This window comes from Lathamus discolor, chromosome 2 (assembly GCF_037157495.1).
Source record: "Lathamus discolor isolate bLatDis1 chromosome 2, bLatDis1.hap1, whole genome shotgun sequence".
NCBI classification, from domain to species: domain Eukaryota; kingdom Metazoa; phylum Chordata; class Aves; order Psittaciformes; family Psittacidae; genus Lathamus; species Lathamus discolor.
This window is the reverse complement of record NC_088885.1, coordinates 39649502-39666078: the sequence shown is the minus strand read 5'-3', so window position 1 is coordinate 39666078 and position 16577 is coordinate 39649502. Positions and strand designations below refer to the sequence as shown.

At 35.5% G+C, this 16577-nt stretch overlaps 1 protein-coding gene across 1 annotated transcript in view; it reads right to left on the bottom strand.

The window, feature by feature from the left end:
* The window catches only part of MALRD1 (MAM and LDL receptor class A domain containing 1), a 253534-nt gene that overhangs the window by 61599 nt on the left and 175358 nt on the right, over positions 1-16577 (bottom strand). Inside the window, exon 33 of the mRNA XM_065666535.1 lies at positions 13212-13422. Coding sequence (XP_065522607.1) covers positions 13212-13422 — 211 coding nt within the window. The remainder of the gene's footprint in view (positions 1-13211; positions 13423-16577) is intronic.

Here is a 16577-nt window from a genome sequence, read left to right as displayed (position 1 = left end):
GGGAGAAACTTGATGAAATTTAACAAGGGCAAGTGTAGAGTCTTGCATCTGGGGAAGAACAACCCCATGTACCAGTACAGGTTGGGGGTTGACCTGCTGGAAAGTAGTGAAGGGGAAAGGGACCTGGGGGTCCTGGTGGATAGGAGGATGACCATGAGCCAGCAATGTGCTCTTGTGGCCAAGAAGGCAAATGGCATCTTAGGGTGCATTAGAAAGGGAGTGGTTAGTAGGTCAAGAGAGGTTCTCCTCCCCCTCTACTCAGCCTTGGTGAGGCCGCATCTGGAATATTGCGTCCAGTTCTGGGCCCCTCTGTTCAAGAAGGACAGGGAATTGCTTGAAGGAGTCCAGCGCAGAGCCACAAAGATGATTAAGGGAGTGGAACATCTCCCTTATGAGGAGAGGCTGAGGGAGCTGGGTCTCTTTAGCTTGGAGAAGAGGAGACTGAGGGGTGACCTCATCAATGTTTACAAATATGTGAAGGGTAGGTGTCAGGATGATGGAGCTAGGCTTTTTTCAGTGATATCCAGTGATAGGACAAGGGGCAATGGGTGTAAACTGGAACATAGGAAGTTCCACGTTAACATCAGGAAGAACTTCTTTACTGTAAGAGTGACAGAGCACTGGAACAGGCTGCCCAGGGGGGTTGTGGAGTCTCCTACACTGGAGATATTCAAGGCCCGCCTGGACAAGTTCCTGTGTGATGTACTGTAGGTTACCCTGTTCTTGCAGGGGGGTTGGACTAGATGATCTTTTTAGGTCCCTTCCAACCCTTGGGATTCTGTGATTCTGTGAAGTTATTGAAACTAGAACTGTCAAAGATAGAGCACATCTTACACAATTTTTTTTGTAATGAACTATTTTATATTTTCAGTTTGCATTTGTTGCATTTGTTCTAAGAAAAAGAAAAAAGGTATGATTAAATTAGATAGCTCTTTTTTTTTTTTTTTTTTTTTTCTTCTTCTGTTACTTCTGACCCTTTTCCTCACAGTGCCTAAGGGGGCATTTAAGCAGCAAAAATGATTTAACTGCAGTCAGTTCCACTTAGACATGCACTTTTGTCATTGACTAGTCTAGTTCTAATTTTCCTGTGTTCTGACACAGTGGAAATTAACCCCACACAGTTCCAATACATTTGACTTTTCTATGGTCACTTGATGTTCCAGGAAAAATTGCATTTACAGTACATTTGTGAATGTTTTTGACTCAGTTTAATTCCTTGTACCTGGTCCTGTTCATAATATGCTTGCTAACAGGTTTTTACCTAAATTGCTTTGAAAAGTGAAAACCTAAACTTAATACTTTTTGAATATATTGTTTGTTGTGAATCTTGTCGTGAATGTTATACTATATTCAGCCTTCTACAGCACTGATCAGTTTAGCCATAGAGTCCCAATCATAAAAAGTGCTTATGTGTGTAAACGACCCCATACTAAATTCAGTAGTTAGGCAAATGCTCAAATGCTTTATTGAATGGGGGATTAATATTTTATAATTAGTATTTTCTATCATTATTTCTTGTTGATGTTAGAAAATAATGTATAGAAAGAAGTTCTTCCTGACTTGCATACCAATGATTTCAGAGTGTGAAATATTCACTGAGAGCAATGAAGATGTCTCCAATTTGTGCTAGAGGTTAAATTAGGGATAAGGTTAACCAGTGGCATTGCTGAGGTCTGCTTTATGTTTTCAGTACATTAATAAAAATCCAAAGTGATACCCTGAAATCAGCAAAAGCATTTTAGATCAGAACAATAAATAAGATTAGAATATTCCTCAAAGAACATAATATCACCTTGTTTATTAACTCACACTAAGCATTAATTATTTCACATATCTTTGGTTTCAGATGCAATAGGAAAACTGTGCTCTGGATGATATTCTATATAACATCATGACTGTACTCCACAGTTCTTTTTTCTTTTCTTGAATATAAAGTAAGTTATAAATAATTTTCTTAATTATATATTAAATGTGCCTGGTACAAATGTTGAAAATTTATAAAACATTAATTTGTATATAGATAACATTTAAAACCAACTAATTAGGAATATGCAAATATAGAAAATCATTAATTAATTTCAGCTGAAATCTCAAGCAACATATTAATGCAAAACAAACTACTTTCATTCAAAGCTACTGTCTATGTAATTATTTATATTAAGCTCACCATTGCAGTGTCTGCTACTAATGTTTCTTTCTACAGGATGACAATATTAATTCTGTTTTCCTGCCACTGGGAAGAAATAAACTGAAATGTTAACATTGCAATGTAGTTTGAAGTGAAATATGAGCTGGCACTAACAAAAGACGCATCATAAATACCTTCCATTATGCCAAGTTATACAGTGGCATGCTCACTTGACTCAGCTGTAGAAACTAACTTTAAACTTATGCATTTACATGAATCTTATATCCACTTTTTTAGATATGTATGAAGGCTATATAAACAGCTGGGTTTTTTCAATGCAAATTGAATTATCTATTTGTGGGCCATTAGAGCAATTACACTTGAAGTCATCAGATTCAATAATTGCCTAATACTGGCATGCAATAAAATGTTTCCTGCGCCTTTTGCCAGATGAAGAAAAGATGTTCCCAACCCAGAAATCATCTTCTTCTGAGCGTTGTGTGGCTCTCATTTTGAGACCACATATCAGGAGTGGAGGACATATTGTACAGTTTGCTTTTTTAAAAAAAAGACTTTGTTTAAAGACTTGGAGATAAATCTACTGAAAATAACGTGTTCTAAGGAGCACAGTATAAAAGCTTAGCTTTCTGTATTAATGCATGATCACTGAACAGCGGGACTGGAGAACCTCAGGAATACATTCAGTATTGGCACACAGATAGAAAGCAAACTAATCGAAAATAATTTCAGAGAAAATAACCTCTGCTCACAGAATACCAAGTCTGTATTTAGATCTGCATGAAAAAGAACAGCAAATTGTTAGTGTTCCATTATAGCTAAATAATCATGACTTTTTAAGTAGAAAGCTGAGGACATATCCTTATTTATTTTATTTTGCGCTCAGTGTTTTATTTTACCTTGCATATGGCAAATACACAAAATGAAAGAAAGGGTTTTAAAATGCACATATAACATCTACTTGTACATAATAAAAAAGTCATTTTAATTAGGTCCTAAAAATTACATTTAAATTTTGTCCTAAGCCTTTGTGAAACCTTCTTACACAGCTGTGCTGGGTGTGTTACGACCTAAAGACCAAGAAGTGCCTATGAACACCCTCACACTTTGGAGAGAAGTTAGGTAGTTGAGAGAGATACAAAAAAGCAAAACTCAGACCAGGGGGTAAGGCAAACCAAATTTGGCATGTACTGCTTCATGAACTGTAATAACTACAGCTGAATATATCTGTACTTCATTCTTGTCAGATAAAATGGGTACCTTTAGATACATTTTTATTTCAATGTACAACCATCAAATCATCTTTTATGCTAAATAGAGCTTGTGAGCTGATGATTTGGGACTAAGGAGCATTTACAGTAAGTCAAGAAGCACTCATCATCAAGGACATAATTACATATTTATGGAACAGGGATTTGTTAAAGGCTTACTGTGTGATGAAGTTTTTCTATATATATATGCTTTGTTGTACTACTGTCTTTGTCATCCATGGAGTGTACTGACCCTGTTTCCTGACTGTATGGCAAACTTCACAGATCAGCACTGCAAAGCTTTTGCCCATCAATTGTTGGGATTCAGTCACAGGAAACCTCAGAACTGCTATTACCCAAATGCTAATAAAAATATGTGTTTGTATTACACAGATATTAGCACAGCAAGAAACACACACACTTAATTTGAATGAAAAACACCTTCATGATATCCACCTCTTTTCTGTCTTTCTTGTACAGATACCAAGATTTCTGGGGCAGAGTAGGTCCCCATTTATATCTATGTATCACTTGTAACAGTAAATTCTAATTAAGACCTGTAGACACTGGCATTACAGTCAACACCAGAAAGCATGAAATAAAGTTACCCCATGCTATTATGCAGCATTAACTCAGTTGTATCAGAACTTGCTCTAAAGCCCATTTAGGTAAACGGGGCAACTCATTGATTTTAATGGGTCCTGCATCAGACCCTTGAAAACTAACATCCTGTTATATTTGCATAAGTAATTTGCCTACTAAATCTGATAAAACCAGTGAATCTATTAGCTGTAGCTAAAAGAGGCCAAAAATAACACCCTCCAACAGTTCCCATTAGACAAGAGTATAAATTAATTGCAGGCCCAATTCAATGCATTAATCAAGTTGAAGTAAGTGGCAGTCCTCATTTTCACTTCAGTAAACATTGGTTCAGGGCATGAAATCAGCCCATTCAAGGTGCCAAGGAAATAACCTTGTTAAAAAAAAAATAACCAGACTGAAAAAAAATTAACCAGACTGAAGCCTTTCAAATACTTTAACAATCTGCCCATGAGCCTTTATCAGTTCCAATAAAGTTTCTCCTGGAAAATAAAATGTTAATTTCAAAGCCTGTAAAAAAACAAAAAGGGAGAAATCAAGTCTGGCAAATTGAATCTTTAATTCTCTTCCTTTTGTGAAAACACAAAATAATAGGACAGGGTGCTGAAGAGAATCCTAGAGACCCTGTTACAAAACCAGCATTAACAAAATCAGAACTTGGCCCAATGACTTCAGAGTTTCATATACCTGTGCAGAATTGTGCAGAATTTATTTTAAATTATCACAGTTTGCTAATATACAAACATAATGGGAAAAAAAAGAGACAGGTTTATTGCCAGTAAAATCAAACTGTAATTTATAATTTCCACTCAGAGAACTACCACTTATCTCCAAAACACACTGACTACCTGCAACAGCAATATGGCAATATTCGCCATATTTCTGTCAGGAACAGTACAGGAATTGCTAGCTATGCCTGCTCTTGTAATGGATGTATTTATTTGTTTATTTATTAGGAGCAATGAAGAACTGGTGAAGCTGGGAAGCTCTAGTTTCCAACAAAATGAGGTGGGCTGGATTACAGGACAGGTTTAGAGTGGAAAAAAAGCAGTTTCTTGGAATAAGCAGATTTTCATAGGTGGGGTGGGAACACACTACTATGTTAAATATTCTATTTCTCAACTTCTAAAGAAAGGTAGCTTCTACAGGCACAAATTTATCATCAGCTGAGACAAGCCCTGAAAAGAAAATATGGTAAAACTCATATAATTTCCAAGATAAATCGAAGTTTGTGATTTACTCTTATTGAGGAGACAGATAAGTTTTACATAATGAAGAATCTGAGAATTTTATTCTTTCTAAGATAACATCATGAAATTATTCCATTCCAAAAAAGATTGCTCCCCATCCCTCCAAGGAAATATGTTGATGTTATGAACAAACTTAGCAAAGCAAAATATTATCTCTGTGATTTGAAGCTTGCTTGGCTTTTTTTTGGTGTAAACAGATGGGTATTGGAGGTTCAATATTAATGAAACTATTTCAATACACTATTAATAAATCAAAAGATTTTTTAATTTCCCAAAAGGTACCTAGGTTGAATCAGAAGATTCCAGTATCCTGTGTAAGTATGAGAAGGCAGAGAGAAACAGAAATATTTGGACACATATATCTATTTATTTAAATGTGCATGGTATGATTGTATTCGGTACTTGCCACTAAATATAGCTGTTTATATAGTATAACTATGTTATCCTAAAATTATTCTCAGTTTCCTTGTCTGTCAAATCCACAAAAAATTGTGGCTTAACCGCCAACTAGGTCTATGCACTGGAAGATACTGAAACATGCTGAAGGAGTTTTTAAAGGCACTATGCTCTGGATTGTAATTCTTTTATGTAAAAAAGTAGAAATACCTTATCTCATCCAAGCAAATAGAACCTAAACCATATTTGGATTGGCTTTAGGGAGAAACTAATTAACTAAAGAAACTAATCACAAATATCCCTGGTATCCCCAGTCCTCTATTACCATTAATACTGCCTTACTCTTCCCCTTTGTTTTCACAGGCAGCCTCCCCCAGCAGCTCCCCCTGAATCATCTCTTGCCCTAACCTCTCAAACTGCCAGAGATTTCTGCTTCACTGCAAGCATGAGTGGACAAGCTAACAGTGATTCCCCTGACTCTGCATCTTAAAGAAAACAGAAGTTAAGTCTTCTGTACAGAGTTTTTCCCTGTGACCTAACACTGTAGTATTAGCAACTTTCAATATCTCCTGCATTCAGGCTCTGGGAGTTTCAGAGATGGATCACTGACTTCATCTAAGCCTTTGTCAGATGAGTCCTCTTCCACTGTAGAATTTTCTCACTATTGCTTCATATGTCTGAATGCATGGACACGCTCATGCACACCCTTCAGCAAGACAGTCTCTGAGCCACCAGGCTATTTTTTTGCACAAATAAGACATATAACAACCACTGTACTTTCTGTGTTGCTGTTTCTTAATTAGTTACAGGTGTCATTTAGGCTGTTCTTATAAGATTCAGTGAAATAGCATCTACTAAAAGTGCCAGGGAACATACAAAATTATCTGCAAATGGATAGCGTCTTGGCTGTTTGGATATTTAACTAGTTTGCCCATAATAGAAAAATTCTTCATAAAGAAAAACAATACTACATTCAAAGGTGTATCTGAATAATGTATATGAAGAAACCAAAATATTCAATTATGTCTCATCAGGGATTTCTCTGCATTGGAAAAAGCAGAGTGTGCCCTGGGTAAAATAGTATTCAATAATGTGGTTCAAGATTACCTCATTGTATATAAACACATAGGTCTTGATGTGAAGCAAAGGGATGTCTGTGGCAGTAAAAGCAGGAAAGGTTTCTAGACAATCAGGAGTCAAAGAGTGTATTCTACGAAGCAGAGATAAATCAGTCCTCAATATATATTATGAGAAATAAATAACTAGCCAAGTCTTTATGAATTAACATTTCCAGGCATATGCACCTTTGCTCTGTGGTTTCTAATCTGAAATCACAAAGGGAGTGACTTCTGAAGAATGGTTACTAACCATTTTCTGAAAATTAGACGCCTACAAGATACCATATAGCACCTAAAATTATAGCAGCTCAGACTAATGGTTAATTTTTATAACCTCGACCAGAGACCATTAGCTTCTTATCTATATAGATTTTCTTTTTTATTCTTTCTTTCTTTATGCTATTTATGATATATGGAAATAGTGTTTATAGTAAATATTCTTTTACCAAGCTATTTCAATTAAAAAGTCTTAGAAACAACTTAATTCTGCTGGTTTAATTATAAATACTCATCTGAGACAGTTTGTATTAGAAGATGTCAGTAATGAAGTTCATTTCCTTCCACTTTGGAAAAAAAGAATGGCATACAATTCTGGCCCTTTGGAACACTTCTCAGCCTGGTGACTGAACCTGCACCTATCATATATTTTTGGTATGATATTGCATATTAATATTAGACAAGGTGTAATTCTGCTACAGTTGGAAGGTCAATGGAAACCGGTTTGCTCTGAAGGAACTTCGGGATTGGGTCTGTCATATATACATCTGTTGTGAGATTTGAAAATACAATATAGAAAAGTTTTGAAGAAATCCTGCTCACCAGACAGAAGATTGAATCACTAAGATTTAAAAAAAAAATTATACAATTCAAGACCTAAATGAGAATACACTGAACAGCTTTCGTGTTCATGAATATAAGCCTAGATTCATATGAACATCAGCATATAATCCACCTTTTCTTTACTTACGATGGCTGACTTGAAGTTCGGACTGTATCCTAAATTTTGTGATTGAAATGCAATTTCCTTTGTTTCAGCACTTCTTTGCAATATCAGCTCTTCTAAAAAGTTATGAAAGATGATCTATAGGGGTGGATCTAGCTGTCTGTCATGACTTTCTTATGAAGGCTCAAAGACATTGAGGATTTGGTTTCTGGAGGATATTAGGTTTTAGGGTAGTGGGAAGCTTTTGTGTGTGCTTTTTAAAAAAATGCCTTCACAGTACTAGTTGGCTTGGACTTGAATGTAGAGCTAAATCCAGTGTTGTGATTCACAGATTCTGATTTGCTTTTTCTATTTGGTTCATCGCAACAAGTAAAAGCTTGCTCAATGTAAGGATTATTTCAAATCTTTACAACAGGCCTAGTTTGTGTTTTGTTACAAAGCAAAGGGAGGACTCTGATGAGTTACAGCATGTCAAAGCAAACTTTTCACCTAAATGAAAGCTGCCCGCAACCGCTAAAGTGTTTACTGTACTTCAGTACATAAAAGGCAAATCTGACCCATTTATTGGTAACCTGTGTGGTGAAGTCAAGAACTATGACAACGTTAGCCAAAAAAATAAACAACAACCCACAGCAGTCTGGGACATAGCACTGAGATTTGTGCAATTCCATCATGACCAAGTGACACAGTGTTAGAGACAATATGTCCTCTCTATGCTGAGTGTTTTACAGTATGTGAGTTACCCTTTTATCTCCAATGAATCCTTCTATAATGATATTTTCTGCTGCAGACAAATCTTCCAGGTGAAAGTGAAGATGCAGTAGAGAGCGGGGAGGAACTTGTAACACTGGCAGTCCTTTCTCATGTATTGATAAAGTATTAAGAGTATTTCACAAAACAGAAAAGAAGGAAAATGCTTCATAGCACTGAGCAGCAGCGGGTAGGAAGCTATGAAAGCAAACATACACTAAAAAAAGAAATGAAAAATTACAGAATAAGGAAAGGTGGACTTTAGAACCTACAGCACTGCATGATTGCACTCCTGTTTATATGCAAGATGCAGCCAAAATATTCATTGTAAAGTGTCAGCACTATTCTTTTTGAATAAACTGAAACATAAAGCAATTACTTACAGCAGTACTATTTGAAAGTATAAGTTCACAAAGAGCTGTTGCGAAAGAGTGTCTAGCAGGTATATTCACTGCATCAAGGGGCTGGAGCAGCAGTTAGTGCTGACCTTGTACTAATATTTACCTTTTTACAGCAGAAGATCTCCACAAGCACAAAGATTTTGCTGGAGTGATCTTTGGAAGAGATCACAAAATATATTTACTATTAATTTGTTTCTTGAGGATACTCTTGCAATGCATAAAACTGCTATGTAACTAATACATCATTATTTAAATTACACAGACTTTGCCCATCCAGTTTATTTCTTCACAATAATGAATGAGTGATGAAACATAGTATTCTGATTTACATAAGCAGAATAAAGTTTGGATGTTAGAATTCAGCTAGATCTTGTGCCACTGACAGACAGTGCTGCAAGCGCTCTGTGTGCATCAGCATCAGCTTGAAGATACTTCTGCAGTAGGCCAGAGACTAGCTTGGTCACACTTTATTTAAATGTTCAGAAACATTCTTGGATCTGTAGGAACTCTCAAGGCTAATGAGGGCTGACTACTTAAAAACAAATAAAAACCACAGCTGAATTAGAGCTACTGGTAATGCTTTATTGCTTAGAGCTCCCAACCAGCTAAATTACCATTGCTTCTATTTAGAACATGTTGCCTCAGGAAACCCAAAATAATTAAATACAAGGGCAAAATAATAATAGAGAGAGAGAAAAAAAAAAGATCTGCAGCAGCAAAGCAATCTCCTGAAAGGGAGAACATCACACAAAACCTGTACTGCAGGTAATACTCTTTTCTTGGAGTTAGGTCTTTGAATGAACGTGACAAGCAAAAATCAAAGCAGGACTGACACTGGAGTAGGTAAACTTTCCCACCATTTCTGTTAAAGGAAAATGTTCTTGCTTAAGTATCTACAGGTGGTGATTTTATATTATTTGAAGGTAATATCTTCAAATTTTACCATCTGAATTTTTAAGCAGTTACTCAGCAACAATTATTAGTAAAAAATAGCACCTACTTCAAAGTAACTGCTTTTTGTCACCACCAATATTAAACCATTAGAGTTAGGTTTTCCCTCCTGAACTGCTGTGGTTTATTATACACAGTTTGTGTGGTTCTCTTGCCTCTTCGCAAGGACAGATCTGATCTACCTGGACAGCTTTTTTTTTGTCTGGAGAGGATATTATGTATCAATTCACAGACTCATTAGGAAATTGCCTTCCATTAGACAATTGTATTTATTTTTTTTGAGAAATACATACCTGGGACAACAGTAAGTCTATAAAACTGAGGGAGGGAGATGAATGACATAGACGATAGAAGAAACTAGCAGAATTGTCAGGGTGCACATAAAACTGTGAAGTGGTTGGTGGAGGCAAAAACTGTGTGGAAAATCCTAAAATAGGATGCCTGAAATTGGATGCCCAATTAAGTGACGAACAGGAGGTTGATGAGTAGAATATGAAAGTGTGGAAGCATCAGGACTGAGGATGAATCTAGGATGACACATTTAATGCAAGGTAGAGGTTACAAATAGAGGTATGAAAAAAAAATAGTGGTAAGGTTAGAATACTCTGTACTCTAATTCCAAGTAATGGATTTAATTGAGTGTAAGATGATCTATAGCAGAGCATGGGAGAGGGATGCAATGTGATAGGGATTAAAAAGCATGAAAAAGACCTCCTACAACCAAGGTTTGCTAATTGATGTTTTTTCAATAACAAATACATTATTTTCCAACAACTTAAGGTTTGTGCATATTCGGAAAGAACTGGCTAATTCATAGAAGAAAAATAAGTTGAAAGATATGTGAAAGCATGGCCTTCAAAACTTCAAAAATTCTTTGAATCAAATTGATTCAGATTGGGAAGGCAGAATTTGTCATGTTCTTCTTTCATTCTGATATGTTTCCTTGGGTATCCGTTATTGGCCATACCAAAATATTTGCCTAGGCTTCTTTTAGGGTAGTGTATTTTATGCCACTCTTGAAAAAGCATAAAGAATAGACTTATAAAGATCAATGTTTTGTAGAGAATTAATGTACAAAGCCTTCCTATACCTCTAGAAATCACCATCAAAAAATACATAGAAATTGTCTGCAGCATACAAGCATGCAAAAATGCAGACAATTATTCTGCCTTTAAGTTAAACATGTAAGATGTTCAAGGAAAAGTCTTTTCTTTTTCAGATGAAATGATAATAATATAATACAGAACAGAGCAAGATAAACCGCCATTTCCATCTTGTAAGTACTGCAGCTTGTACGAACTAATTATAGGCAGATTGCCAGTTTGCCATAGAAAGGAATAAGTTGATTCCTAAAGATGTCTGCCCCTTCTACAGCTGGGTGAAGGGCCTAGATGACCACCTAAGACTGTCTGATTTGTTTTTAAGTGGTTGCATGTAGATAAAGTATGAATTTTTTACTTGGCCAACAAACTATACAAAAGTAAACAGTATAAGTCTACAAAATTTGCTTAAGGCATTCCTTATGGTAGACCATATTTGTAAGACAGAAATGGTGATAGACACTTTGAAGTATTCTATAATGAAAATCTCTGGAGAAAAATAAAGTGATTAGAAGATGTTGCTCCACAAAAATTACCTCATTTCTATAGCTATTATTATTTACACTATATTTACACTATATATACACTATTATTATACTTTCCATGCAAACTTTTATCCTTTGTATTCATGCTCGTTCATAATTAACTGACAAAGTATAAGTTCTATTAAAACTGGAAAATTGATTTGTATGCATTGTTGAATACATACCTGCATTTTCCAGTTAATTACAGGTACTTAAAATATATAATTTGAAAATTTCTCTTTCTATTATGCCACATTATGCATAAAGCTGCCAAAGTAATTCTTTGGTATGGTTAACAAAGGTTATTTTGATTACCATGATTACCGAATAAGGGTAGAACAAGCACCAGTTTATGTACATAGTCTGCAGCTCACTGAAGACATTCCAGAACAGTATTTGCCTGAGCCTATTGGTGGTATCATTCAAAGAAAACAAACAAACCTTTTTATTCAGCTTGCTACTGAGCAAGTACCACCTGTGTGAACATATTATTTCACGTTAAGCCTTAATTGGCATGTGGTTAATTCTCCAAGGAACTGCTTAGTCATCACAATAAAAACAACAAATAATACCCTCCCCCCCCTGCAAAAAAAACCCCTAACAAACCTGGAAACAAACTCCTTAACACTCAAACTGACGCAAAACAAACTAACAACAAAAATAAAAGTTTCTTGAGCAACATGACAACTAATTAATACACAGACTATCCTATCTGAACAAAAGAGCTGTATAAATAGAAAGAAATGTTATTCAAAAACATTTTTATAACATTCACATTAGCATTCATTTAATCATAATAATTCCTACTTGTTTCTTATGAATGAAAGTCTACACAAAAGATTTTCCCTTTCTTTGGTTTTCTTCCCCTCTTGACTCGTCAAAATAAGGAATTATGATATTCATATCAGAATCTGTATTTGAAAATATTTTTAATTTTGATACTGTAGCATGTGTTATGGTAAACCACTGCCTTTCTCACCAAATAAATATGATGTTTTGTTTTTAATTTACACAGTTCAAGTCACTTAGCTTGTGTAGCCCAAGTGAGACTGTAAATTCTCAGACTGACACTGAGATAAATTTGCTATACTGCTGAGAGATTTTATGCGAGAAAAAAAAATCTAAACATATTTCTTTTTTAAATAATTGTGAGCCACTTTGATACTCATAATCTCTTTGAACTTTTTGAAATCACTCATAATCCCTTTGATATTCTTCCATCCCAAATTAAGGCCTTTTCTGACTATTTTCACAAAGCAGAAAACCAATAGTTGGGTGATCCCTCTCAAGTATGGTTCATAAAAAACACTAAGAGGCCCTCAATGAAAGTAATATTCTGAGTTTCTGTAATTACTCACATGTTCAAATGCTAATTATAACACAAAACTGTCTTCCATAATCCCTGTGCAAATATTTAGATAAAGCACTCAGCCATCAAACAGATAGGAATCACTCTGATAGGTGTAATGTGTCCTTTCTTTTAGAGAAAAATGCAGTAGTTAAAATTTGGCCATGAGGGTCATAGTTGATAAATTTGATCTTTCTTTCCTTATAAATTCTTTTTCCTTTGAAAACCACATACTTCTTTGCATGACTGCGCTGTGCCCATTTATTTTCTACATTTTTTGAATGAAGTAAACCCATAGCTGTATTGCAATAATTTCAAAAGAAAAAATACAGATTTTTTTTAACTGTGATATACATTAAAACATGAAATGCCACAATTTTCTTCTGCCCTCTGAAAAGTAAACATGTATTTTATATCTTTATTTCACATCATACCTCCATAAACGCATTCAGGGGTGAAAGAAATATCATCAAGAGCAAATTCTGTGGGTTGACTCCACCCCACTTCAGCTTCAAAGGCAACTCTGAAAGGGATGTTACTGGAGAGGACTACATTTGCATACATCCACTTGTTTTCTTCATTTCTACTAGAAGACCACATAAGAATATCCATGCCATGTTCTGTAGCTGCGCTGTGTAGCCGTACCTGTTGACAATGAAACCCAAGAGATGCAACTGAATCAGTATCAAGCAGCAGAGGAGTGCAGCTGGCTAAAGTAACATATTCTAAACTCAGCTACCTGCCTGGGTAGCACTGGCCTTCTTAGGTATGGTTCAAACCCACACCTTCTAGGTTATGACCAAATGTTATAGAATACTTTTGTTAACAGTAGTTCAGCTGTAAATAAAAAACTCCTATGAAAATAAAATCAAATCAAAAGAACTGCTAATACAGCCACTAATTGGAAAACCTACAGACAGTCACAGCCTGACTTATAAAAGTTAATGAGTAAAGACCTACCCCACATTCCTCTAAACATTGAGAAAGAAACTGAGAAGGACCTTGATCTATCCTTTCTTCTCTAAAAGGTGACCTCCTTATTGTTGATAGACTGGGTGAAGATTTTGGAGATATAAGTGAAATGCTTAACATCTAACGATTTATGTCATTTGTCTGGTACAAATAATTTACAATATCATGTTTCAGGCAGTCATGGCAAATTAGCTCAAGCATATTTAGAAAGCCGTAAATAAAAAATAAAATCATAAAATAGTGAAAACAATAAGAATGACAACTTATGCATTCACAGTTAACCAACAACTGACAAAGTAATGTAAAGCACAGGAAATTCTGCAGATTACACAGGTAGTTGCTCTTCCCACTCAGGAGTCCAAAATCCTCATACAAACTAAACCTGTTCAGAAATTATGAAAAAGAACTCGAGTAATGAAAGTAAGCGTATTCTAGCTATTCCAGATGTTAACTATTTCTTTAAGAGATTGAATGTGTCTATCACTATCCTCTCCTCATCACTTTCAACAACATCATTCTCTTCAGACTTTAGACTAATTTTTCAGTGACTCATGAGTCACTGTTCCCACTTGAATGTCCCTGTTTACTGATGGGACACAAAAGCTAAAACCTAAGAAAGTTATAAACTTAAACCCATACTAATGATCTGCATAACTACATACCTTTGACTCTCTCAGGTAACCTGGTGGGATAAATATGTGAAAAAAAAAGAATGGCACCATGAACGACACACTTTATAGAAGTCGATTTATTGATTAAAATACATCTGATGCCTGGACACTCTTGCAAGTTATTTCATTTTATGAGGAGAGGAGCATCAAGATGACTGACATGCAACGATCCAAAGAAGGACCTAATTTTGTTAATCCTGATGTTTGCTTACAGGACTGTGTAACAACATCTTGTCACTATCTTCTTAAAAGCATGCATCTTGCAGGGCTTAAAGGACAGGTGTTGAGAAGAAATAGCTGATTCAACCCATGAAAAAAAAAAACCCAACAAAAAACAAAAAAACCTGTTGCGTAATCAATTAACAATATTTAAAGCCTTAAGAAGTTGAAACTGTTAATTATAATAACTCTACATGTGAGGTTAGGACTATGTTACACCACCTGTATGTGTCACTGGAACCATTCACTATTTTACAGGTCATGTTGTATGTATACTGGCCAATAGGTCTGAGGTAGTTGCAAATCAAACTGGGTCTAACATGCAACATCTTGATGACATCAGCTTTTGTTCTTACAGATGTAAGGTAATTTTATATGCCTTGCCTTTCTTTTCTTTGAGATTTAACTCATATTTACCACTGAGTAAGGTCATGCAGATATGTAATTACTATGGATTAATTAATATATTGTGTTAATTTGTGTGGCTGTATCAGTTAGTTTTGACTAAAGTTTAAACCTGGTATATGGTTTCTCACAACAAGCACATAGTAACTTGTGGAAATTGATAGCATTTACTATAAGTCTCTAAACTAGTGCACAGGAAATCTCAGGCAAACTCCCAGCTCTGTTTCATTTCTCGTGTACACTCCTGGGGAAATCCTTCAATCCCACTGTCTGCTAAAGTACTTCTGGCAAATCTTTATCTATCTATAACTATGCCAGGAAATAGTATGTCTTCTTATGTATTTTCAAAAAATTCTAGTTGAAATTTCTAAAAGAATAATGCATAATATATGCTAAATCAAATGAGATTACAATAGAGTTCAGAAAAATGGGAATCCCAAGTAGTCTATTCCTTTAGCTGGGGATACAGATCTTATTCTCACAGAGATTGTCCCTATAGAAAGTGAAGAAAGAATTGTGATATATAATATTGTAGTTTTCTCTGAGGTTACCCTTGTTACTGAGAGTTTGAAGCATCTTCTGTGTGAGGAAGTTTGTCCAGTGTATAAAAGGTTTTTGCTGGCCTGTGCAAACATGTACAGCACATAAAAGGTAGAGCAAATTGTCATGGATATGAGCTCCCTAGAGCCCATAAGAGCTGCTAATACGTGGTGCTTAGTGCCTCCAGAGACCACAACAAAGCATCCTGTGAGTGGTGTACAAGTTAGCCTGGTAGTGGAAATAAATTAACATGTGAAAGAGCAAAAAGCTAGCAAGATGAATCCCACTATATGGCATGTAATGCAAAAACCCTTGAAGCGAAGTCCTGTTAAAAGACTTTGTGTCTGTCAGTCTGGGGAGATTATGCTTCAGCTAGTTGTGAGCTAAACCCCAACATTTTAATGTAAGAGCAACAAGCATATATTGTACTAAGTGGTCACTATATCTGTCTATTCCGTATTCTTTGCAGACACTGTTTCTGGATTGCACACACAGTCAAAATCACAAAGAATAGAAACCAACAGAAATAAGAGTTAACACTTCTTTCATTACATAGTGAAAAGCTCAGGAGTGAAGATACCCAATACACACTTCACAGCGATTTTAGGAAGAATTTAGCATTATAATCTGTATGAGTGAAGCTTTTATACTTTCTTCTTGGTCTTTCTCCAAGGCGCCTTTGCCAGCTGGTTCATTTGTAGTCCATATGTGAACAGCATTCTTTAGCAAGTCCCATTTCTCTGCCTTAAAATCATGACTCGGTTCTAATTCTCCAGAGCACCTCCTGTGTTAGAAACTTCCAAATTCTTTTTTTTCAGTTTCTATTTCATTTTGGACATGGGGAAATTGCACATACTTTTGAAGGTCATGAAATATAAACTGCTATTTTCTACTTAGTCATCAGCAGTTACAACTCATATGGCTATCCTGTACCCTCATGCTGACTTTTCAAGAGAACATATTATCTTCCTGATCTTGCCTGACTCTAGCTGT